This window comes from Staurois parvus, unplaced genomic scaffold (assembly GCF_062004578.1).
Source record: "Staurois parvus isolate SC_StPar_1 unplaced genomic scaffold, SC_StPar_1.0 ptg000214l, whole genome shotgun sequence".
NCBI classification, from domain to species: Eukaryota; Metazoa; Chordata; class Amphibia; order Anura; family Ranidae; genus Staurois; species Staurois parvus.
Window position 1 is genome coordinate 633459 of NW_028318010.1, and position 26930 is coordinate 660388.

Sequence of the window (26930 nt, forward strand, 5' to 3'; positions counted from 1 at the left end):
TGTCTATATGAATGTATTGTAAGCTATACTGTGCCAAATGACAAGGATAGTTCCATTTACAATATAGTTAATCAATGTACTGTGTGTTAATGCTCAGTGTGTCCTTACCAATCAGAATTGAGGTGTTGCTTCCTTTAAACTCAGTTTTCCAATTAATTTCACAGTTGGGCAGCTGAGCACTTTTACACCACTCCAACACATAGGCTGTAGCTGAAACTTGTGCTTTCCACTCCACTCTTACGGTGTTATCATCGTTAGGCGACACATACATTCTATGCACTGGATCTCCTGTAGCGAAAAAATTAGGTCTAAGAGCACAACAGTAAAGCCTGCCTATGTACTAATATGCCAGTTCATCTTTTCAAGCTCATGAAGCATTGTAATTGGCATCTGATCAGACCAGTTTAGATGGTAGAATATACATCCTCCAAAGAAGGAATATACATATGTAGTGACGTAGCGCGTAAGGGTGGAGTCAGTGATGTCATCATGCTATTCCTTGAAGCGAGCAGGCACTAGGTTGAGTGATGCTGCTAACGATCCACAAAGATCTTAAGAGGATATGCACATTGCTTTACCACAGTGCACAGGATCTAGTGCACATCATCAAGTGATTGTATTTTATTGCGTTAATAAATGTAAAAGTTTATATGGAAAGCACTGTGATTCGCATGTATTTATTTTAAGCTAGGTCTGGTGGAGCAAGTATAAAAAGAAGATTGGAGGCATTACCCACTTAAAGGGAAAGGTGTTGAACGGTGAAAAGTGAATATGTCCCAGGGGAGCAAAGAGCGTGGATTTGACCCCTTAAAGGGAAAGCCGTATATTTCACCTAGAATATATTTATGGGTCAAAAACAAAGGTGAGTGCATAAAAAGAGCACAAAGGATTGTGACCTTGGATAGCACTGAGCACTTTATTCTTTACCAGTCCTGGAGTTGGACTGTTTAAATGAACTGGGGTACACTGATACAATTGATAAAGGAGTTTGCACTGAATTAACGTATTTGTGCATGCTGTTAAGAATTATTTCTTAATTTGGTCATGAGGTGAATATTGGCAAATGTTATATGAAATCCTTAATTGAGAATGGTTATTTTCCATCACACAGACAATATTTGTTTTTTTTCATTGTAATTAGTTATTTGTATTGATATATATTTACAGCAGCACTGCACTTTTTTAGTTAATATTTCAGGTCTGATGTGAGAACATATGTCAGCACTAGCAAGTTGCTGATAATACACAATTGATTACACATTGATGGAAAATTTTTGTATTGTAGAACAAGAGTATTTCGGGTTTTAAGTTCACTAAATTAAGAGTATAACCATTTTTTATGTATGCATACAAATTGCAGATGGCACAAGTTAACATTGTTGGTTCCTTGCTTTTCTCTAATGCAAGCTATCGTTTAAGTAAAATATGGTCTGTAAGATGTGCATAACATTTTCTTACCATTCGTTGCAAAGAAAATGATCTCTTTTTCTGAAGAAGCTCCAATTATATTTTGAGCCCAGATAAAGACTCTTCTTTTCCCAGGTGGGAGGGAGAATGTACAGCTGAGATTCGTTGTATTGCATAATAGAGTCTCTTTCTGAAGATGACCAGTGGGTTCCTTTACAATATACCAGAGATGTTTGGCATTGACCCCCTCTTTTTTCAGTGGCTGCGTGAAATGAAAAGAACTAGTTAGGCTAGTTTCCATTTTACTAAAACTTGGTATTATTTATAAGTGTGTGCCACTAATTAGATTCTTCCGATCAGACTGCTGAAATTTGAAAATGAAAAAATATGAATTTGATTGGTAGTTGTGTACTTACTTTGTTCAGTACATACTTAACACGCATTGATAACTAAAGCTAAATCCATTCTGAGCAGCAGTGATTTGCTGACGAGTAGACTGTATGACCAAAACAACTTTGAGCACATGGCATACCAAGGGTGTGGAAATTTTTGAAAAAACGACTTGTTCAGGGACAAAATCGGTGTCTCAATCTGCTTGTCCCTCACGACAATCTACTTGTCCTGATGAAAAAAAAATCTAATTAAAATTTTAACCAAAACCGTATTTAAATCTGAGGTGCTGTTAGGAATGTCTGGGACTTTTAAAATCAAAAAAGGCTTTATGGCAACTAAAACGTTTAATTTTTTTAACATTGCACCATTTTATCTCCTCCTCCCCTCCCTACCTGTCTCCAGCACCGCACCCGGGAACTAGCAGGGAGGAAAGAAACCTTGCAGTGTAAAGAGCACCGATTGGGTGCTTGTCAGGAAAGGGGAGTGTCCAGCTTATCCTTTATTCCTTTTGCTGCCATAGCCATTTCTGTGTTCTTTTGCACACATTTAAAAAATAATTTTAGGCCTGAACATTACACAAAGCCCCAAACATTATATAATTTCTGAAATCAGAGACCCTAGACAATAAAATAGTGGTAGTTCCAATTTTTTATGTTGTATGATATTACCGCAAACGCAAAGGAAACGCAAAATTTCAGTAAAAAATACACAAAATAATTGTAGGACACAAAAAAGCAATAAATTAACCTATTTTTTTGGTAAAATATAAAATATGAGGTTTCACTGAGTAAATAGATATCCAACATGTCAAACCTTAAATTTGTGTGCGCTCATGAAATGACAACAAACTTCAGTACCCTATATTTTTATAGGTAACTCTTTTTAAAAACCTTTATAGATCATCAGTTTAACATTACGGAGGAGGTCTGGTGCTAGAATTATTGCTCTCATTCTGGCGTGCGCAGCAATATGCAACATGTGTATCGCAATGTTTTCATATGTAGACGCTCCGGCGTGTACTTTATTATTATTATTATTATACAGTATTTATAAAGTGCCAACAGTTCGCTCAGCGCTGTACATTACAATGGGAGACAGTACATGCGACAGTACAATAACAATACAATGTGATACATGAGGGGTTCGAGGGCCATGCTCCTTGGAGCTTACAATCTAGGAGGGAGGGGATAGTGGTACAGGAGGAAATAGCTGTGGGGGATGGAGTGGTAGGAAGAGTGGAGGAGGTCGGCAATTAGCAGGGGGTGGGGTAGGCTTCCCTGAAGAGATGGGTTTTCAGGGTACACCTAAAGGAGAGGAGAGTAGGTGATAGTCTGATGGATTGGGGTAGTGAGTTCCAGAGGATGGGTGACGCCCTGGAGATGTCCTGGAGGTGGGCATGGGAGGAGGAGACCAGGGAACTAGAGAGAAGGAGGTCTTGTGAGGAGCGGAGAGTGCGTGTTGGGTGGTACTTGGATATTAGATTGGTGATGTAGTTTGGGGCAGTATGATGGACAGCTTTGTATGTCAGTGTTAGGATTTTGATTTTGATTCGTTGTGCAATCGGAAGCCAGTGGAGGGATTGGAAGAGGGGGGGGGGGGGCCGGAAACGGAGCAGTTGGTAAGGTGGATGAGTCTGCAGCAGGGCTAAAGGTTGAAAAAAGCTACCTGCCCAACGCCCGGACCTACATGTCCAGGGTATCGGGCGATACAAATTCAACATCCCGCATACAATTTAATAGTGGCCCTGATGAAATAACATTTTCTATTTTTGATATTTATATAGGATAAAGATCACAATGAGAAATATAAGGATGTAAAGTTGATGGTAGACAAAGTGTTTTGAATGACAGCCATGACCCCAATTTAACTAAAGGAGTAGAGAATGCTCACTTTTAAAGTGAATTTTCACTTTGCAAATTATATCAATCATATCCAAAGAAAATAAAAAGTTATAGTGTCTCCAAACTATGATATCTATTGAAATTTACACAGCTTTTACTTTCTGACTGCCTATCACATTTCCTGAGGTGCTAAAATGCCAGGGCAGTACAAACTCCCCCCCATGACCCCTTTATGGAAAGTAGACACCCTAGGGAACTTGCTGAGAGGCGTGTTGAGTCCAGGGAAGACTTTATTTTTGCCACACATTTTTGGAAAATGACAAAAAATTATAATTTTGTATACACAAAGTTGTCACTTAAATGATATATTGCTCACACATGCCATGGGTATATGTGGAATAACACCCCAAAACACATTGTGATATTTCTCCCGAGTACAGACATTTCGGCAGCCCAGCTGCATGCAGGCCCTGAAAATCCAATGACCAGGCTTTCAAAGGGCACATTTCTTCATGTCACTTCCTCACTACCTAACACAGTTTCAGAGGCCCTAAAAGGACAGGATAGTACCAACGACCCCCCCCCCCCCAAATGACCCCTTTTTGGAAAGTAGACAACCCAAGGAATTTGATAAGAGGCATGGTGAGTATTTTTCAAATATAATATTTGTGCCAGGGTTTTGAATAAGAAAAAAAAAGAAAAGAATACATTTTCATTTTCTTTCTCCACCAACATTAGTAGCTTATGCCACATACCACCCACTCTTCAAACTACTTAAAGACCAAGCCTTTTCTGACACTTTCTGTTTACATGAAAAAGTTTTTTTGCTAGAAAATAATTTTGAACCCCCAAACATTATATGTTTTTTTAAAGCAAAGGCTCTAAAGAATGAAACGGTGGGTGTTGAAGTTTTTAATGTCCCACAGTAATTACGCAGCAATTTTTCAAACACAAATATTTAGGAAAAAATACACTTTTTTCAAATTGTAATGCACAAAAAATATAACATAGTGCCCAATTGTTTGATGAAGTATAAAAGATGATGTTACGTTGAGTAAATGGATAACAAACATAACATGCTTTAAAACTGCGCACGCCCGTACAATGGCGACAAACTACGCACATTTTAATATCTATAGGCAATGCTTTAAAAGCCTTTACAGGGCACCACTTTAAATTTACACAGGAGGTCTAGTGCTAGAATTACTGCCCTCGATCTGACGTCCACGGTGGTACCTCACATGTATTGTGCAATCTCTGTTTACATACCGAAAAGGGACTGCCGCTTGAGTTTGCCTTTGCACGCGAGCATGAGGATGGGAGTGAATTCTTAAAAATTATTTATTTTATTTTTACACTGTCCCTTTTTTATCGCTTTTATTGTTTTCACAGGGAATGTAAATATCCCCTGTGATAGCAATAGGCGGTGACAATACTCTTTTCTGAGAAATATGGGGTCTATTAGACTCTAGATCTCTCCTCTGCCCTTAAAGCATCTGATCACACCAAGATTGGTGTGATCAGAAGCTTTCCAAATTTTAAAATGGCGCGGTTTATATCTTTATACATTATTTCAAAATGGCGAAACCAAAATGATGAAGTGCTTGTAGCTTTCGCTCTCTTAGACCATAGAGATGATTGGAGGTATTCCAGTCTCTGATTAGCTCTATGGTTAGCCAACGGAACTGCCAGCTGCATTCTCGGGTTCTCCAGTGGGGAGAAAAGAACATCGTGGAAGGCAGGGGGGTGGGGCAAGTTCCTTCCCTCTGCTTGTAAAAGCAATCCAGCAGCTAATTAGCCACTAGGATTTCTTTTACATGAAAGCAGACCACCAGCTGAAAATAACAATACCAGGATGATGCCTGTAGCTGCAGGCATCATCCTGGTATAAGCACTAAAAGTCCAGCGACGTACCAGTACATTGCTGGTCCTTGTTGGGCATATAGCTAACAGCAGAGAATATGGGCATATGATGAATCGGGTCTGTAGACCAATTTCACCACAATCCATTATTTTATGTAATGCCCATGTTGAGGGTTAGGCCCTAAAAATGTTTTACATTCAGAAACCGTGATAGGTTTCCATGCACATTGTCTGGTAAGAGCTGAATTTGAGTGGGTGGCCATGTATTGTTGTGCGTATCAATTGCTTTGGCCCACAATCAATTTATACAAATCTTCAGTGAAAAACAGCGGAGAGGCTAAATGCTAGTGCTGACAGCGAACGGGGCTGATGCTGCTAACACTGTGTTTTAGAGAACACTATACTACGTAGGCACTAGTATAGTTCTGTTTGTGATCAATATATTGATCTGTACAAACACTATACTAGTGATCTGTACAAACACTATACTGGCGGTGATCAACAACTTATAGTGTGAGTGCGACAGTGTGCAGGCAATCTAACGCTAGCTGACCCTGGCTGGGAGAGGAGCTTTCAGACCCTGACATTATCTGATGTTGCAAGTGGTAGTAATATAGTGATCAGTGAAAAATTATATATACTGACACTGTACTTATGGCACTGGCTGGGTGACGGGGGGATCAAAGGGTTAATAAGGGTGATCAAAGGGTTAAATCAAGCATGTGTGTGTAAAATGTAGTGCTTTTACTCAGTGTTATGTTCTCTCTTCTCTCCCTGGATCGGCATAGGGGGCAGCGGGAGGCGCACACATGCGCACCCACACCCATAAATAGAAAACAACGTAAGGGTATGTCACTTGAGCCGCTGCTCACCTGCACAGGAGGCAAGTGGTTAAAAAAAAATTCTCTCAATATTTTTATTTTTTTTAACATTATTTCTCTTCAGAAGCAATGAGGTTATGTATCAGATTTATTCCTAACAGCTTTGTTGTCATTGTGATCATATGATCTCATATCTGTTTTGGTACAGCCCCAGCGACGTACAGTACATTGTGGGTGGGCGAGTGTACGTAAAGTGGTGAAAGTGGTTGTAAACCTCAGACATGGAATATGAACAAAGCATATCCCTCTATAGTGTGTACTTGTCTCAATGTAGAGCACTAAGTGTAATTTCTCTTGGCTGCCTTGTTCCTCTGTTATCTGCATGAGTCCATTCTGACTAGTTTTCCTGACATCTAGAGAAGAGGGTGATAGGCAAGTGACATTCAGTCTGTTATTGACAGCCTCAGCTCTGTTCCTGTCTGCTCACACTTCCTAGCCTCTCCATTCCAAAAACCTGACCACTGCCAAAAAGACACACCACCACACTGCCAGGGTGTATATACAAAGGGCTAGTGCTAGTACTATCATTACTCCATTATAATGTCTAAATAACCTGTTTTGAAAGCTGCCCTGTCATATTCCAGATATAATTTTACCTTTTAATTATTAGTTAGCTGAAGTTCAACCCCAGGAACAAACAGTTTAATTTAAATATATTCTTCAATAGCCACAAATGATATAAAAATATACTTTGAGGTCTATGTTTAAAACATTGTTTAGAAGAAACTCATAGGTTTTTGATTAGCCCTTACAAATTCTGCCTGCATTTTGCCTAATATGTTGATTTTCTATGTTCATCAGTTCCAACTAGTGGCCATACTAGACATAATTTCCTGAAATACTTTAATCAGTCAAACATTGCATGGCCACTTGATGGGGCTGACAATCATAGAAAATGAACATATTAAGCAAAATATGGCCATAATTTGTGGCATCTAGGTGAACGTTTGTGACATTCGTCTGACATTTTTTTTTTTTTTAGACATAGATCCCTTTGTGTGCACCAAATGCCCTTGCAAACTGAGTGTCTTGTATAATGGCACTGACATCATCACACTGCTGCACATATCCTGTGCAGAAAGCAGAATAGTGAGTGGGATCACTCACTTTAGGCTGCTTTCAGAAAACAGCAGGAAAAGGGGTTGGAAACTTGTCACCAAACACAAGGAGAGAATTCAGCAGTGGCTGGATTTCTTATAGTAAGTTCCTGCACAGGTAAAGTGCAGAAGTTGTTTGATGCTGGATTACTTCACAGATCTAGAAGAAATCCAGAAAGGACATCAATATTTAGGAATGAATATACACTATATTGCCAAAAGTATTGGGACGCCCAATTCAGGAATTCAGGTGTTCCAATCACCTCCATGACCACAGGTGTATAAAATCAAGCACCTAGGCATGCAGACTGCTTCTACAAACATTTGTGAAAGACTGGGTTGCTTTCATTAGCTCAGTGAATTCAAGCGTGGTACCGTGATAGGTTGCCACCTGTGCAATAAGTCTATCCATGAAATTTCCTTGCCACTAAATATTCCACGGTCAAGTGCGGGGTCAGCGTATACTGCACACTGCAGAAGTAGCGCACTGTCTGCAGAGTCAATAGCTAAAGACTTCCAAACTTTGTGTGGCCTTCACATTAGCAAAACAACAGTGTGTAGAGAGCTTCATGGAATGGGTTTCCATGGCCAAGCAGCTGTGTCCAAGCCTTACATCACCAAGTGCAATGCAAAGTGTCAGATGCAGTAGTGTAAAGCACACCACCACTGGACTCTAGAGCAGTGGAGACGTAGACGTGTTCTCTGGAGAGACTAATCACGCTTCTCTGTCTGGCAATTCGATGGACGTGTCTGGGTTTGGTGGTTGCCAGGAGAAAGGCGGTTGCCTGACTTCATTGTGCCAAGTGTAAAGTTTGGTGGAGGGGGGATTATGGTGTGGGGTTGTTTTTCAGGGGCTGGGCTTGGCTCCTTAGTTCCAGTAAAGGGAGCTCTTAAGGCATCAGCATACCAAGACATTTTGGACAATTTCATGCTCCCAACTTTGTGGGAAGAGTCTGGGGGTGGCCCCTTTCTGTTCCAATATGACTGCGCACCAGTGCACAAAACAAAGTCCATAAAGACATGGATGAGTAAAGTTTGGGGTGGAAGAACTTGACTGGCCTGCACAGAGTTCTGACCTCAACCCGATAGAACACCTTTGGGATGAATTAGAGCAGAGACTGCGAACCAGGCCATCTCGTCCAACATCAGTGCCTGACCTAACAAATGCACTTCTGGAAGAACAGTCTAACCTTTCCATAGACACATTCCTAAACCTTGTGGACAGCTTTCCCAGAAGAGTTGAAGCTGTTATAGCTGCAAAGGGTGGGCCACCTCAATATTGAACCCTACAGACTAAGGCTAGGGTGCCAATAAAATTCATGTTTATGTAAAGGCAAGGGTCCCAATACTTTTGGCAATATAGTGTATATGCCTGTGGGTAGGTGCAATCTGAATTCTCAACTGCAGGTGGCTCTTGACTTCAGCGGCAATGCAGATGGGGGGAGGAAGTTGAGAGAAACTGAGTTTCTCTCTGATTTCCTCTATCACATGGAAGCAGGTATCTAATTAGATGCTCATACCCCATTTGTCTCTGGTGGCCATCTTAGGTCAAGCAGAGTCTATTTAATACCCTGACACTCAGATCTGGGGCTTTTTATGCAAGTGGCTAGTGTAGAGATAGGATCCCCGCCTGTCAGGGACAGTGCATAGTGATAGAGAAAGGTTCCAGAAGAGTAGAGAGAGCACAGGGACCACATCTACCTCCTACAGGAAGCTTCCCCTTTGGGTTGGACTGGCCAGGCTGCACTCCGCTCCTTGTGGCAGATACTGTTGGCTTGTTTGTAATTGCTGCACTTCTTTTACAATATCACTTTTGACAAATTGGGACAAGTGAGACAATATGTTTTGCATGGGATTCAGCTTTACCAACATTTTTATCACTAGGACTGCAATGATTTTCTTTTTTAACTAGTTTCATTCTGGTCTTGGGGCAGTACCTTCCAAAATAGTTGAATCTTCATTGAACTATCCTCTGCAGCCTCCAATATCTTCCACCAAGTATCGAGTGTACCAGCAAGTACTAAAATAAAAAGATTAATTTGTTTAATTAAACACATTTTATGCATCACTGAAATACGCCTGAAATGTATTTTGGATTTTTACATGTATGTTCTCTGTGTATAGTTTTACATTAAATGTATTTGGGCACTACAACTCACAATACACTGCTCAGCCTTAGATCTGGGTTTAAATTTAATATTCATTAAGAACCAGAGGAAAAAAAAACCCTTATGAGTCAGGAGCCACAAGGTACATCTAGCCATGAGGTAAGGGCTGGTTCTCACTACATGCGTTCCAGTGCGATTTTGTTTCTGCATCCAAAAGGCACAGAAAATAGGTTACATGGTTGTCTGTGGCATGGTTTACACCAGTACATGGAGTTCCTGTGCGTTCCAGTTCCAGATACAAAAGTAGAACATTCTACATTTATTTTGCACAGAACTGTACTGGAACATGGTAAAATGCATCAAAAATGCACCAAAACGCACTGGAATGCATCAAAAATGCAAAATAATGCACTGGACTCCAAATGACTCAAAAAAAGGCACCACCGTCCCCCAAAAGAAAGGCTGCTGGTCCTCCTGGGCAGCAGAGTGGAGTGAAGGGAGAGCCACCCCCCAGAAGAACGGCCACTGGTTCTCCTGGGCAGCAGAGCGAAGTGAAGGGAGCGCTGCCCTCCAGAAGAATGGCCCCTTGTTCTCCTGGGGTTCTTCTGGGCAGCAGAGTGGAGTTATGGGAGCAGCTGTGAAATTTCGGGAATGGATCTGCTGTGATGGTGAGTCTCTCTCCGGGGGTAAGGAGAGAGGGGGAGTCGCAGGGGCTGTGGTGTGTGGATGAGTCGCAGGTGGGGGGGCTTGTAGGGCGGCAGCAGGGGCTAGGGGCGGCAGATTTTTTTGTGTTGCCTAGGGCGCAACAAATTCTAAATACACTCCTGAGTGTATATACATGTTTATATACATGTAGCACCCTCCTAGGTAGCTGGGGGGAGCTAGATTAGGTTTTTCAGGTATAAAGGGTGAATAGCAGCCTGGGCTGAGTCAGAGGGTTATAATAGGTCAGGGCTGAGAGTCTCTGCAAGTCAGTTTCCTGATACCTCTCCCTGCTCTAGAATCTCTGAGAAGATTCTAAAAGCAGTGGGTGGGGGGGGTGAGGATGAGGTGACCTGCACACTTAAAGGATCCTGGCCAATCCCCAAGCAGGAGGCTTGGCATGGGGCCAGGGCAGCCTTTAAATGTGCTAGGGACTGCTCAGCAGCAGGAGAGTTTGGGTGGAAGATTGAGTGAGCAGTCTGAAGTGAGGATCCTGTGAGGGGGCCCAGAAGAGGGGCCTACCTGCAGGCAGAGGAGCTGGTAGGGAGGATCTCTCATCCTCACTGTCCCCTGAGAGAGGACAGCCTGGGAAGCAGGGAATGAGCCAGTCCAGCATAAGGCCTGAAGGCAGCCACGAACCTACAAGCTTGCAGGAGAGGACTGAATGAGTAGTCCCACACACCCTGGGACAGATAAGGGGAAAGGGCATTCTGGTGGGAAACCTGACTAGCCCCCGTCTGGGACTGCTAATTTTAAAGTGGCAAATTCTGGGTCCCCTTGCCCAGGGATTCCCTCAGGCAGCTAGGTGAAGAGGAGATTTCATCTGGGGTGGTACACCAGGAGGGCTGGAGAGCTCTTCAAGAAGAGAAATTTTGTCTAAAGGACTTGTACATAGTTGCTAAGGAGTTTATCCTCAGTTTACAGTTCCCCTGGCCATCCCATACACCTCTCAACCCCATCCAAGTTCAATACCCCTAATAAAACTTAAAAAACAAGCTCCAGAACTGTTTACAGTCTCCAGAATGCAAGTCTTTTAAAAATGTGTGTTGCCTGTCTGTGCAGGACTATAGGGGAACCCAAAACTTCAGCAACTCTTAAGTGGGTAGTGCCACATACACAATTACATATACAAAGCAAATCTACTGGTGTTGCTGGTTTGGCAGCAGAATGGTACAAAAAATAGGTAAGGAACACTCATAAATGTTAAAGGTTTGCCACATGCTACCATGATGTACAGTATATAAAACATTTAGGAGGAACCGACAGAGCATGCCGTCATTTCCCGCCCGGAGCCACGAGATAGCCCGGCGGCCATTTTAACTTAGGGTCAGTACCATCGCTGCGTACTCTGCTGTATTTCATTTACTGCACACATCCTTACTACCCTGTATTTACCACTTCATTTTGATCTAATGATTCACTAACTTGGTTCAGATGTGATCTGACTGATTGATGGACCCCATTCGCTCCATTGACCATAAAGACTTTTACGAATGCAGCGAATCTGGAAGTAATACTTTGTAGCATCCAACAGTCCACATTGGCTTGTCTCATCTGAAGATATTTCTACAAGCTGAGAAAAAAGATAGACAGATATAGAAGATAGATAAATAGACAGACAGGTAGACAAGGTGAACCACGGTCACCTAAATATTTATTCATCTCACTTGAATGCATATGTTTTACATTATTGCAGTCACCATACAGATACAGTAGATGAAGCTATATGTGACCAGCTTTTTTGTAGAAACCATCCAATAACAAAAGTGACAAATCAGGGTATTTAAAGCAGAATGCATACTAATATTTTAATAAATAAACAATATAGTCCATGACTCCAGAGCCACATAGATAGTTCTGCAACATAAGTGTAGGTGTAATGTAAATGGGCAGCATGAATATTTATACAGTCACACCAATCTTTGTGGGTCCTGCCCAAGAGGCTGTTGGGAAATGGGTATAAATAGACTAAGATCAAGAGTCTTCTGGTCTTGTCCTGGAGAGGAGGAGTCCAGCCTAAAGGGCTTGCTGCCCTCTGGGCAGTCCTGCCATGTGCTTGCTGTTTGTGAGACCTCAGCTGGGCTAGCTGAGTGGCCTGGATGCTGACTGATTGATCATCTCTTTTTGAATCTAGTCTGGGATCACTGGTAGAGGTGTCTGGAGGACATTGGAAGGAGGCATCCATTCTTCTGAAGACATTTGTGAGTACAGACCGTGTGATCCTAGAGACTGGACTGCTGCTACCTCTCTGGTGCTTGAGAGTCATCTGAGAGTGCAGGAAAAGGAGATAGCCTGCTCGTATCCTGATGAACTTAGTCCATCTTGTTCTGTATTAAAGGGACTCTGCTCAAGTTGCTTGCAGAAAGAGGTTTGTGCCTTTGTCTGCTTCAATTAAACTAAGCTAAACCCATTCCTGGCCTCTACAAGGATTGTGTTTAAAGTGTTGCAGAAGAAAGTTAGTGTTCTCATCGTGTACATAGCTCTTTTTGAAGTATCCCACTCATCCCCAATCCCTATCCAAGTTTCCCCTACAAACTCAAAAAAGAACACCCCTGGACTGTTTACTGTGCAAAGAGTGACTGTGTTCATGTGCCTGGCTGCAGGGAAAAACTACATGAAAATACCTCAGGGACCTATCTAACCGCTAGCTACGAGATTACTGCTACACTTATCTTTTAACTCCAGCGCATACTGTATGTACTTGTGGGATCAGTATTGCTGAACATAAATATGCGCTGGGGGTAAGAACTAATCCCAGTAAACATTCATATTACTGAGTACATGGTAGTAGCAGTTGAATGTGAATACTCTACAGCTTCTATGACTTACATTGGCCCATTCTGTCTGAAATTCACTTCTGTAGCGCAGCTGACATTTACATTCTTTTACAAAAGCACCTTTACCATATGTCCATTGCAGGGTAATACAGCCTTCAGTAGTGGCTTTTGCTTTGGTAAAGACAATTGGATCAAGCTTCACTGAAACAGAAACACACATATTCAGAAGATGTGATTAATTGTTGTTTATATAATACAGATGCAGGACTATGTACATCTATGCATCTCCATCATAGAGTCCTCTAAAAAATATCTTCTAACTGCTTTTCTGGGTTCACATACAAAACTGAAAGAAAATAAAAGTGGATGTATTGTTCATATCCAACACCTGAAACTTTTATTTTTCAAAGCTGGATATATTGCCACAGATATGAGGTCATCATGTGTATTGTGTTTCACACATCATGCCCTGTATTTATTTTGAAGTTAATTTATTTGGGGTATGTAGCACTACCCTGTTAGGAGTTGCTTGCAGATTTGGGTTCCCTATAGTCCTGCACAGCCAGGCATCACGCATTTCCACAACAGCTTGCATCCAGTCCTTGAGCTTTGGTTTTCTTGTTTTATTGAGGGATTTTAACTGGGATAGGGCTAGGGGTGTACAGAATGCCCAAGGGTACTGACAAATTGAGGACAACTTCTGGAACTATTTACAAGCCTTCTGTGCAGCACAGTCTCTGTTGGAGAGCTAGCCAGCATCTCCTTAGTGTACCACCCCAGACCATAGATGAACTTCTCCTCTTCACCCAGCAATCTGGGTGTCACTGAACAGGGGATCCGGTCCTGCCACTTTAAGAAATAGACAGTCACTGGTAGGAGGCTAATCTTGTTTTAGGAAGCTAATCTTGTTTCCCACCAGAGTGCTCATTCCCCTATCCGCCCAGGGGGTGTAGGTGTACTCACTCAGATCCTCTCCCGTACCGCTGATGGGTTGGTGGCTGCTACCAGGCCTATCAGCTGGACTGCTCCTTCCCTGGCATACAGTTGTTCCTCTCTCAGGGGGATGGTGAGTTTCCAAGCTTTCCACCTCTCCAGCTCTAGGCCTGCAGGTAGACCCCATTCCACTGGGCCTCCCTGCAACCTCCTTCCTTCAGCCTCACATCTTCCAGCTGAACTCTCCCTCCAACTCTCCTCCCACAACTCCTCCAGCTCTCTTCCCACTGAGCAGGCTCCAACACTTTTAAGGGTGTCCAGAACCTTGCCAACCTCTTGTTGGGGATTGACTAGGACCACTCAAGAGTGCAGACAGCCACTCTTCACATCTATCCACTACCTCTAGAGCCTACCTCCAAAAGCCCTAGAGCAGGGGGAAGTTCCAGAGGAGCTGGCCTGCAAAGCCTCTCAGCCCTGACCACAATTTAACCCATCTCTGCCTATTAAATCTGGGCTGCTGCTCAGCTCCTGTCTAACCACTGGAGTCTAGCTCCCCCTAGCTAAACTAGGAGGGTGCTACAGGTAATATATACTATGAACATTTGAAAGAAACATGGAGGTTGCCATTGCCGACTTCTCATTCTTCAAATGCTTCTTAAAAGGCTATCACGCTGATCACCTGGCTTCAATATTTAAAGTGACTGACCCAAGGCAAGTATAGAAATAAAGAATTCTGACTTTTCTCTGACATGCATAATTGATCTGGGTAAACATAAAGGTTATCACAGTTTTTCAGTTTGGACCAATATCAATTTGGCTTCCCTGAAAAGAGAGCTGCTATATGAGAATTCAATGTGATTATCTATTGTCACTCAATGAAATATGATGGTTTGACACAGATAGAAGCTTTGCTATAGTCCCCATGCAAAAATGGGTGTTTAAGTGGAACTTCGCTCTCTCAATCAACATGGACTATTTCTAATCCTTATGCTGCTAGCATTAGTAAATAGATAAGAAAGTATATTGTATTTACTAGTTTTAACCTTTTTTGCATTCCTTCATTTACTTTCTGGTTTCCATGCCTAGGCAAATGATGTCATGCATCCCAGGAGTCTTCAGGAGGGGAGGGTTCTCAGCTCAGTCAATGCCTGAGCTAAAGACAGATGGATTCCAGGAAGTAACTGCTACATGAATCATCTGCCCTTACTCAAGATGGCCACTACCAGAAATTCCAAGAGGTATTTTCAAAGTGATTTCTCAGAAAAATATAGCATAAATTCATGGATGGATGGAGGAGTTTGTTCTGAATATTAAAAATGAATTATATAGCATTTTTGGTTTGAGGTACTTAGATACAGTGTAGTCCCACTTTAATGATTGCACATTGCAGTAGTTTTTAGCACATGCCTTATCTTATGGGTTTAAACAATGCCTTAAAGTGTGACTTCAACCCTAAATTAACATAACTCTTCCTCCACAACACGTAACCCTTAACTTAACTCCAAATACATAACCTTTAACCTAACCCTAATACTTAACTCTCGCTTAACCTTACACTTAAAGTGAGTCTTTACTTTTAAACCTCCACTCAACACTAAACCCACATGTAAACCCTCACCTTGTAAAACAATCCATTCAGTTTAAAATAGAAATTAAAGGCAAAACATTTGTGTGTACATATTTAAAAAAAACCCATTATATACACCTTTTTTTGTAAGTTATTACATTCCATCTGTTCTCAGCTGCATAAGAGCTGAGGGAGGAGAAACAGCAGTACACTGATTTTCTCAGTGTGTCAACAAAAATGTGATCTTTGGAGGAGAGCACAGTGAGTTCCCAGCATAGCTAGAGAACTGACACGCTTTCCTCTCCTGCCTGGTGTGGTCACTTTTTCATAGGAAAGCATAAGGACTGGCAGGAACACCAGGGATTTCACACAAGGAAGCAATACAAAGAGAACAGGATACTGTTTTCCTACAAGTACATGGTACAGCAGGCATATATCAGAAATATGTTGGGTTTACATATTCTTTAACATGCAATGTAAACCTGTAAGGTCTTATTCTAACCTTAATCTAAGTTAAACTTAAAGTGGACCTATACTCATAAAGTGAATAGATCCATTGAATGATGAGATTTCCAAAATATAATTAGATGTATTGTTATCAAGCACCTAGATTATGACCAAAGGCAATATAATGATTAAAACTTACAAAGATATTGGAAAATCTCTGCAGTTGAGGTAGGACTATTTAATTTTTTTCTGTGAAAAGAAAGAGATCCTGTCCTAGCACTTGGCTTAAAGGTGTTTGTTCTCCTGGTCATAAAAGGCAGTTCTGATCCACTCAGTGATGAGTTAGCACCAACGTTGGGCATAAGAATAAGAATAACATACATATGTAACAACCTCTTATTACCAATAATAGAACTGCAGACATTATAGTATCGTATGTGAATTTGATGCAATATCTTATTCAGCCACAAGAGGCCACTAGCAACAGTTCCAGATCCAGCTCTATGATCGGCTTGGCACAGGAAGTCTAGGAGGGAGGACAGGAGAATAAAGGGAAGGAGAGAGACGATTTGGTGAGGGGAGGTGAAGGTCAGTGCGGAGGGGCTGGCGAAAAGAGGAACCCGTTGTCATTGTTGGACACCAGAGACAGCGCTGCAGGACCTTAAAGGACTGAGATGAGGCTGAACAGTTGAACTGAGTGAAAAAGATCATATAGGATGTGAGTACTGCTGTCTGCAACTCCCTCCATGAGGTCAGTGTTACTCTGCTGAGTCGCCATTTTAGAGACACACTGACACAGAGAGAGATACCCAGTGGAATTTCCCGCCAAGTTGCTGTACTGATTTTACCAGCACCAGAGACTAGTAAAGTGTGTGTTGTCTTCCTCGGTTGTCTGAATACATATATCGGAGACAGTGAAATTACAGAGGAATCCCTAAATGAGAGATAGGTGCTGAATTGAGAACAAGCCATTTACCCAGGATTGCTACTGTATTTTTCAAAGACATTTTTGTAGGATTTGCTGATGAAATAAGCCACATTCTGTTTAACAGTTCACCTATGTTAAAAAGAGCTCCAACAGGCCCCATCTAGAGACTGCATTTTTGGAACTTTTGTTCTGGTCAGATATCAGAAGACAAGGGGAGTGTTTTGGCACTCATTATAGTTAAGTGCTGGTAACTATTTTAAACATTTATATTTGTTAATATATGTGTTTGGTATAGGACATCTTATGTCCATAAGTTAATATACATGATTATCCAATACGATTACTAAGATTCACTACGCTTAGAGTCATAGGTGATATTTACACCCTGTTTCTAGATGGAATAAATCCCCCAGGGAAATTTTATCTCTTAAAGCCAGTGTGTGTTTCATTGGATTCTGCTGTGTCGTCAGTTCAGGTAAGAGCTGTGAAACCCACATCATATACCAATAAATTGCTAACACCTACGAGTGTGCTACACATAAAACAGGGAGGAAGACCATTACCCTGACACTCTGAGATGATAGCCTGAAGATGACTCCAGGGCCTAGACCATAGCCAACTACAGCACTCTGAATGACTTGGACACCTATGGCATAGCGTGCAAGAGGGACTACATAACAATGCTGTACTACATTGTTGCCCTTCATATCTTGATAACAATGAAACAAATGAAACAGTAGGACTATGTTTGGATAACCCAATAATCTTGAGCCAACACCTCCCATGCTACAATATGGGAATACTATAACTATATTGACTATGTGACTTTATTCTTTCATACAAAGCAAATGTTAAATGTTGTCATATGTAATGACATATGATCACTCTGTACTTCTTTTGAAATAATTAAAGCGAATCTAAAGGTTAATTTTTTTATTTTTTTTAAACAACAAATATGCTATGCTTACCTAGTGTGTAGTGGTTTTGCACAGAGCAGCCCTGATCCTCCTCTTCTTGTTTCCCCCACAGGCTCTCCTGGCCCCTCCCTCCTGTCGGGTGCCCCCACAGCAAGAAGCTCGCTATGGGGGCACCCACTGCTCTGTGTGTCCATTCACACAAGGAGCCGCAGCTTAGCCCCACCCCTTCTCTCTCCTCATTGGCTGTGATTGACAGCAGTGGAAGCCAATGACTATGCAGAGACCCGGGACAGCCGAGGCTGTCGTACACATTGCTGGATCACGATGAGGCTCAGGTAAGTATTGAGGGGGCTTGGGGAACTGCTGCACACAGAAGGTTTTTTACCTCCATGCATACAATGCATGAAGGTATAAAAACCTTGAGCCTTTACAACCACTTTAATAAAACCATTGGAAATAAAAAGGAGGAAAAGTAGATATTTGCACTTCTTTAGTTGTGAAAATTTGACAGTTGCATTGAATACTGAGGGAAATCTTCTTTGCTTCAGATTTGCTATGCCAGCCACATAACCATCTGCTTATAGGGTTAGTTCACCGAAAAATCTGCCTATGCAGATAGGGGTGTCTGTACATAAAAGCAAACTGTGCTGACTAAAGTTGAATAATGCCCTTGCTATAGGTGTAGGCCATTTACATACCTCCTGAAGCCTGACTGGAATACTCCCAGGACGTTGCTAGGACATTGTTAAGTGAAACCTAATCATTGCTGCTCACCTCCACCATCATAGGATTGAGCTCTTAAACACTGAGCACAGAGCTACTGCATAAGGGAAGAGAAAGCACATGTGAGGGGATTTGAATCAGGGAAAGAGCTCACTCCTGTGATGGTGGATGGACCTGGATGGTGTGAGCAGTAAGGACCAGGCCTCACTTAGCAACATCCTATCCTAGTTTCATGAGCTATGTAAATGGTCTACACCTACAGTATAACAAGAGCATTATTCAACTTTAGTCAGAGCAACTTTGTTTGTTTTTATCTACACACACCCCTTACCTGCTTAGGAAGTTTTTTGTAAAGGCGAACCAACCCTTTAAAAGAGTTATGCGTACTCTCTCCTTTATATGTACTTGTAGGGATCTGCTGCCCTCTACTGTCTGTATTTGTATGTGGGTGCACCTCTTACTGTCATAGAGCTATCTATGTATATCACTTCCTTGCCCTGCAAGCTGGGTCAGAAACCCCAGACTGGAGGACTTTGATATCTTTATAAAGAGGAGATTACAGGAAATAGAGACAAAACTGAGCCACATGACCTTACACACACATGAGCTTTTGTTTCTTCTGTATTTCACCCAGACCAGAAGTAGAGACTATTAGGCAAGTATTCCTATGTTCTAATAGTTTATATGCAGCTGACCATAGCTTTTTGAGTGTGTATCTGAATCCTTGTGACACACGTATCTCTGTCTTATTGTTATTATCTCATATGCACAGTGCCAGATAGCTAGGTCTGTCCTGTATGTGCAGTGGTCACCTTCCAGTATATTAGTAGGTGAATGTGTTTTTGCAATAGAGTTTATATGCAGCTCCTATTATTTTAGTTAATCCTGTCCCTCCTGGTCTAGGATTCTGTAGCTAGTATTTGCTCAGGGCTCAATAGCCAGCATAGGGTAGATATTAGGCATCCAGTGGCCACTTGGTAAATAGGTCTGCTTTTATGGCAAATTAGAAGCTACTAGGGACTAAGGTGCAGAGTAGATAGGCTGACTCTGGGTTCTAGTATCACACCATTGATTCTGCTGGTGAGAAGCTTTGTTTCAGGCTGGTCGACCAATGGTTGGAGAAATCCCAGATCACTGCAGATTCTGTCTTCTGGTCTTTGGCACTGCATTCTGATCTTCATCAGGGGCCCCAGCAACTGGACTTTGTTGCAACATTCACCTGGAGATATCTTTATTAATAACTATATATACCCAAATATACAGTATGTGCACAATTCCAGCAGGACTCCTGTTGGCACAGCACAGTGGCTAAATGGTTATCACTTAGTTATAATTTGCTGGTATTTCCTATTTCTACATTGGATGTATGTTCTATTATTAATCTTTTATAATATAAAGCTCATATTACCATTTTTTTTTGCTCCATAAGACGCACTTTTTTCCTCCCGAAAAATGGGGGGAAATGTCTGTGTGTCTTATGGAGCGAATATAGAGAGAGGCCGGCCCAGTATTCCCCCTTTCTGCAGTCTCTGGTCATCTCCTGTAGTACATCCGCAGTCTCTGGTCATCTCCTGTAGTACATCCGCAGTCTCTGGTCATCTCCTGTACTATATCCGCAGTCTCTGGTCATCTTCTGTAGTACATCCGCAGTCTCTGGTCATCTCCTGTACTATGTCCGCAGTCTCTGGTGATCTCCTGTACTGTGTCCGCAGTCTCTGGTCATCTCCTGTACTGTCTGCAGTCTCTGGTCATCTCCTGTAGTATGTCCGCATTCTCTGGTCATCTCCTGTACTATGTCCGCAGTCTCTGGTCATCTCCTGTACTTTGTCTGTAGTCTCTGGACATCTCCTGTACTATGGCCGCTGTCTCTGGTCATCTCCTGTAGTATGTCCGCAGTCTCTGGTCATCTCCTGTACTGTGTCCGCAGTCTCTGGACATCTCCTGTACTATGTCTGCAGTCTCTGGTCATCCCCTGTGCTATGTCCGCAGTCTCTGGTCATCTCCCGTACTATGTCTGTAGTCTCTGGTCATCTCCTGTACTATGTCTGCAGTCTCTGGTCATCCCCTGTGCTATTTCCGCAGTCTCTGGTCATCTCCCGTACTATGTCTGTAGTCTCTGGACATCTCCTGTACTATGGCCGCAGTCTCTGGTCATCTCCTGTAGTATGTCCGCAGTCTCTGGTCATCTCCTGTACTATGTCCGCAGTCTCTTGTCATCTCCTGTATTGTGTCCGCAGTCTCTGGTCATCTCCTGTAGTACATCCACAGTCCCTGGTCATTTCCTGTACTGTCTGCAGTCCATTGGTTCAGAATATTATTTTTTTTGTTTTCTTACTCTAAAACCTAGGTGCGTCTTATGGTCAGATGCGTCTTATGGAGCAAAAAATACGGTATTTACATACTGGTGTGCATCCCCCTCCTCCCCCCCCCCCAAAAAAAAGCTACATACTAATACTACATACCTTCTTTTTGTGGAATGAAACAAAGAGGAGTAGAGGAAGCAAAGCCCAGCTCATTATTTACAGTGACCCATACTGCAATTTGTTTGCTAAAATGGTAGTTGCCACGGGAAATAGTGCAGAAATTCTGTCTGACTGTTGGAGTGCAGTTAAATTCACTCTTTGCAGGTATCACACATTGTTCCGCAGACCTGTGCAAAACACAGATAAATATTAGCAACTGTATAACCTTAAAAATGAATGGGAAATAAAATAGGTACATTTGTGTCCGGGCGGTATGTGCTGTCAGATGACTTACTTTGAAACTGAAAGTGTGACATTGGTTGTCAGGAGGGAGTCTTCTCCAGGCATCCATGTGCAGGTCACAGTACTATCTGAAGGCTTCAAAAAACAGCTCAGGTTGGTGGGTGGAGATGGTGGATCTGCAATTCACATTATGATAATCATTTATTGACACAGATGGATGCAATAATAAAAAAATACAAAGCATTTTCATATTGTGGTTTGGTATCACAAATTGCACTCACAGAAGTGAATAGATTTGCTACTAGGAAATAGAATTCATTTTAGTGTACGCTTATCAGCCATATTAAGGAAATAGTGAAACTCTTGTAAAGATGGCAGCACATGGCCAGGTTTTTCAAGTCTTTAAAGTTTTTTTTGGAGTCTTGGTGCAATGCCCAGTACATACTTTTACATTTTAAAGGGTAAATCGACTTTTGTGGTAAAAAAAATATATATAAAAAAAATAATAAAATAAGATAATGTATACAATTGCTACTCAAGTCATATTGCAATTGAATGTTATTAAAAATGGCCTTTCCCTTTCAATCTGCAGCACTGTAATTTTCTGTAAAATGCAGTGCAATATGACTACCTGGAGGCATTCTGTACACTGACATTAACAACAGGGAATAGTTCCTACTACTGACACCAACAGTGGGGCACTATACCTGGCACTGACACCAAAGATAAGACACCATTCCTCCCACTAACACTAATGATGGGGCACTATTCCTCCCACTAACACCAATGATGGGGCACTATTCCTCCCACTAACACCAATGATGGGGCACTATTCCTCCCACTAACACCAATGATGGGGCACTATTCCCCCCAATAACACCAATGATGGGGCACTATTCCTCCCACTGACACCAATGATGGGGCACTATTCCTCCCACTAACACCAATGATGGGGCACTATTCCTCCCACTAACACCAATGATGGGGCACTATTCCTCCCACTGACACCAATGATGGGGCACTATTCCTCCCACTGACACCAATGATGGGGCACTATTCCTCCCACTGATACCAATGATAAGACACTCTTCCTCCCACTCACACCAATGATGAGGCACTATTCCTCCCACTGACACCAATGATGGGGCACTATTCCTGCCATTGATACCAATGATGGGGCACTATTCCTCCCACTGACACCAATGATGGGGCACTATTCCTCCCACTGATACCAATGATAAGACACTCTTCCTCCCACTCACACCAATGATGGGGCACTATTCCTCCCACTAACACCAATGATGGGGCACTATTCCTGCCACTAACAACAATGATGGGGCACTATTCCTCCCACTAACACCAATGATGGGGCACTATTCCTCCCACTGACACCAATGATGAGGCACTATTCCTCCCACTAACACCAATGATGGGGCACTATTCCTCCCACTGAGACCAATGATGAGGCACTATTCCTCCCACTAACACCAATGATGGGGCACTATTCCTCCCACTGAGACCAATGATGGGCACTATTCATCCCACTAACACCAATGATGGGGCACTATTCCTCCCACTAACACCAATGATAAGACACTATTCCTCCCACTGAGACCAATAATAAGACACTATTCCTCCCACTCACACCAATGATGGGCACTGGCCAAGGTCCGGCCCCTTTAGGTCTGAAGGACAGTAAACTGGCCCTTTGCTTAGAAAGTTTGGAGACCCCTGCTCTAAAGTATAACTAAAGGCAAACCTTTGCAAAGGTATTAGAACGCCTGTCAATTTTTGTTTTTTTTTTTGCAATCTGTACCTCTGTTAGGGAGATTAATCATCTCTATTTGTCCTGTTTACCATTATCGTTGAAAGTGAAAGTAAAAGAAAATTGCAAATTTTGGGTTCTCCCCAGAAAAGTAATCTTCCAATGGGGACACAAGCTCTGCTAACCTGGGGTCGCCAAGGAATTCCTGTAATTTCCAGGGATTTTCTCTCAATACTTGTTTGGCTATGGGACAGGAAGTGAAGGAAATTCTCCACAATGGGAAACAGATGGCGAAAAAAAATCTGACAGGAGTTATAACCTTTCTTTACTCTATCCAAAATGGAAAAAAGAAGTTTTGCCTATAATTCTACTTTTAAGTGTTTCATGTTAAGCATATGAAGGGGTGATAGATCCTGACAGTATTTGGGATCGGTTTACTACCACAATGCAGTCTTCTCCAGTTGATGGGGTCAGGTCAAAAGCATAGAAGTGAGTGTTTGTGGGTTGCATATTGTGGTCCTCCACAGGTTTTTACATGCTGAATCTGTGTGGGAGAAGAATTCAGTTCCTGGAAGTGAACAGGCAGGGCTGGCAAACAAGTACCTGGTTGTTAAAGTGTTACTAAACCCAGGCCCCTGCATTCACTATATCTGGTCTCCCACAGTAAGTGCTAAAACTGCTAAATACCTTTCCTTATCAGCAGTATATACTGTAGCAGTCTTATGACTACTATCAGTGTCCAGCAGAGCACTGGTTAAAGCTTGTAGGAGGAGTTTTCATTCTCCTCTGACTGTCCTAGGAGGCTGCATAACCCCTGATTCTCTGTCTGGACAGTGCTGCCGATCACATACAAGAAAACAATACTAGTAATACACACCAAACAGAGCATGTGCAGCTTGCCCACAAAGCTATGTTCTATTAGCAGATGGACTGGGGACTTTGGAAGAAGAGGTGGATCAGAGAAGACAGGATCAAATAACCTTTTTACACGATGCGGAGGATTAACCCCTTAAGTTCCACAGTGAATACAGTGCATGGTTTACTGCATATACAGACTGATTTTACTGTTGTGGGTTTAGTAGCACTTTAAGTTAGCAGTCCTCACACTCCAAGTATGGGCTTCATGCACAGCTCACCATATATTTACAGTACCACTCTGTGTCATGATGATTTGATTCCCGCGCACATGCACAGGAGTGAGGACATTGCAACCTGGCCATTTAAACAGCCTAACAGACCAAGCCCAGAAGGAAGACCATGGGAAGATTGAAGCACCTGTGACCAACGGGAGCACTTACAGCGCAGTCCTGGAGATGATCATTTGACAGGTAAGTCTGCCATAAAATGCTAAAATGCTGTGTATTCTACCACATTATGGCTACCAGCTCCTCTGGGCCCATTTATAAAAGAAATATTTCCGTTCCATTTTAGGCTCTGCCAACTGCTGTCTCTCATCCATTGAAAGTCCCTTAGTTAACCAATAAAGGTACTTATATTGGACAGCGGATTTATAGTTCATGGGTCATAGGCTAGAATCGTGGGGTGACTCCTCAGCTAGGATTTTTATTATTTAAAATTTTGGCTGACGGGATCAAGTTAAATTCATCCTGTGTCAAAATGATGTGTCTACCTCCACCGGTTTCAAAAGCCATTGCAATTATACTGTATATACCTATCATTTACATCTATTAACCGCTTGCCCGCCACCCTATAGTAGAACTACTGCTACAGGGTGGCAGGGATGCTCAAAATCACTTATATATACATGATTTGCATTTCCGGGTAGGGGGTGCGTGCGCGCGCTGCCCTACCCGAGCCGCCATTGGCGGCTAGGGATGTCAATCACCAGGTCCCTGACAGAGTTTCCCCACCACCACCCGACGTATGCCGTGTAGAACTGACGGGCCAGATCTGTGTGTAAACAACACAGGTCTCTCCTGCCAGCAAGAACATACTGCTGTGAATTTCTCTGCAGAGCAGAGTAAAACAGCACACAGTACACAGTTAACCCTTTGATCGCCCAAAAGTTAACCCTTTCCTACCCATTGTCATTAGTACAGTGTCAGTGGTTTTTATTAGCACTGATCACTGTATTAGTGTCACTGGAGATGTCAGTGGCAGTTAGTCAGTTCCCCCCCCAGTGTCAAAATGCCTGCCGCAGTCCCACTATAAGTCACTGATTGCCGCCATTATTAGTGTAAAAAAAAATCTAAATCAAAATTCAAAGATGTAGCAGAATAAATTTTGGTCTAAATTTATGATTTTTTTAATTGGATATGTTTTATAGCAAAAAGTAAAAAAATATTGTTTTTTTTTCAAAATTGTCAGAATTTTTTAATTTATAGTGCAAAAAAAAAAACCGCACAGCTGATCAAATACCACCAAAAGAAAGCTCTATTTGTGGGGAAAAAAGGATATAAATTTTATTTATGTACAGCATTGCATGACCGCACAATTGTCAGTTAAAAGTATCGCAAAAAATGGCCTAGTCGGGAAGGGCGGTAAATCCTCTGGAGGGCAAGTGGTTAACTGGTGTAACAGCATCTTGGGTAATGCACGTGCATAAGAATAAATGAGCCTTTACAGTTTTTTTTAAAACACACAAAAGTGCAAAGTTGTGGACCATGGTTATATAGGAAAGGCTGGGATTTTTACTTGAAATGCACAATGGACAAGATCACTATATAAAGAAAAATATTTTATTGAATATACTTAAAGCTCAACCAGGAAGAATACAAATATCCCCTACAATGGGGCTGGGTCTGCAAGGGTTCATTACTCACTTTTGTCTAGGATGACAAAAAGATTTACTTACCTGGTACTCCGCTACTCCCCTCAGCTAGACAGGTCCTCACAGTGTCTGCACCCCTGTCCCCCACCCACCAGTCTAGGGTCTTGATGTCATCAAGACCAGAGCAGGGTCCATAGCCTTTTCTCTGGATATGAGGATGTCAAGGGAAATTCTGCTGCTGGTTTAGGATTAGGTAAGTAACTGTCTGTCCTCCCCTCTAGACAAAGTGAGCAGTTAACATTTGCAGTGCAGGCACAGATTCACTACAAGGGATAATTTCTAGTTTGCCCAGAGTTGGGCTTTAACTGTTTAGATAACAAACAAATCACAGGGGTTCCAAACCCACTGAAAAACCAATTTAGTTAGTGATGAGCTGATGGTCATTTTATCACATATGCTTTCATCCTGATTGAGGCTCACAAAATAGGGTGCAGCCCCTTTAAATACACTTGCAGCAAAGTTATATTAGATTGTATCTACCTGATGCTGTATTTATATGATAATAAAATCTTTTGAGACCTGTGTACAGATGGGAGAGCACAAAAAAAGAAAAGGAAAAGTTTAATTCATCGCTATAAATGCCCTATCCACATATTATTAATAAGTAGCAGAAATACGGTGTGTATTATAATATAAGTCCGTCTTGTAATGTGAAACAACAAAAAAATCATGCATGCCAGTGGGAGGAGCCTAACGGACCGTGCGGTGACGTCATTTCTGGCGTCGGCGCCATCTTGGTCCACCTTTCATAGTGAGGATCCACACAAGCCAGTACACCCATGGTGTGGTGTAAATGTGTTTGTTCAACCACCCAAATGTGAGTAGTACCAGCTGTGTGGCATGATTAAAGGCTTTGCAGTTTTACACTATGTGGATCTCTTTTTGTCCTATATGGGGTACTTATGGAGTAATTGCATACTAAACATCTGGAGGCACCAAGTGGTAATCAGTACCCATCAGAGGAGGAAGTATCACCATCATTGCTGAAGAGACCCCCAAGGTGCTGTGGGAGGATTACCTAAGAGGCATTTATCTGGCTCATTGGTCCTGCGGGGCCTGGGCAGGAAGGTGAGGGGGCACCCCTG

General features: G+C 42.2%; 1 protein-coding gene across 1 annotated transcript in view; it reads right to left on the minus strand.

The window, feature by feature from the left end:
• Positions 1-26930, minus strand: part of CSF3R (colony stimulating factor 3 receptor) — a 65210-nt gene that overhangs the window by 19937 nt on the left and 18343 nt on the right. Inside the window, exons 4-10 of the mRNA XM_089679007.1 lie at positions 21342-21465; positions 21047-21234; positions 13122-13270; positions 11718-11865; positions 9420-9502; positions 1459-1669; positions 109-288 (exon numbers count right to left, since the gene is read on the minus strand). Of these exons, the coding sequence (XP_089535133.1) occupies positions 109-288; positions 1459-1669; positions 9420-9502; positions 11718-11865; positions 13122-13270; positions 21047-21234; positions 21342-21465 (1083 nt within the window). The remainder of the gene's footprint in view (positions 1-108; positions 289-1458; positions 1670-9419; positions 9503-11717; positions 11866-13121; positions 13271-21046; positions 21235-21341; positions 21466-26930) is intronic.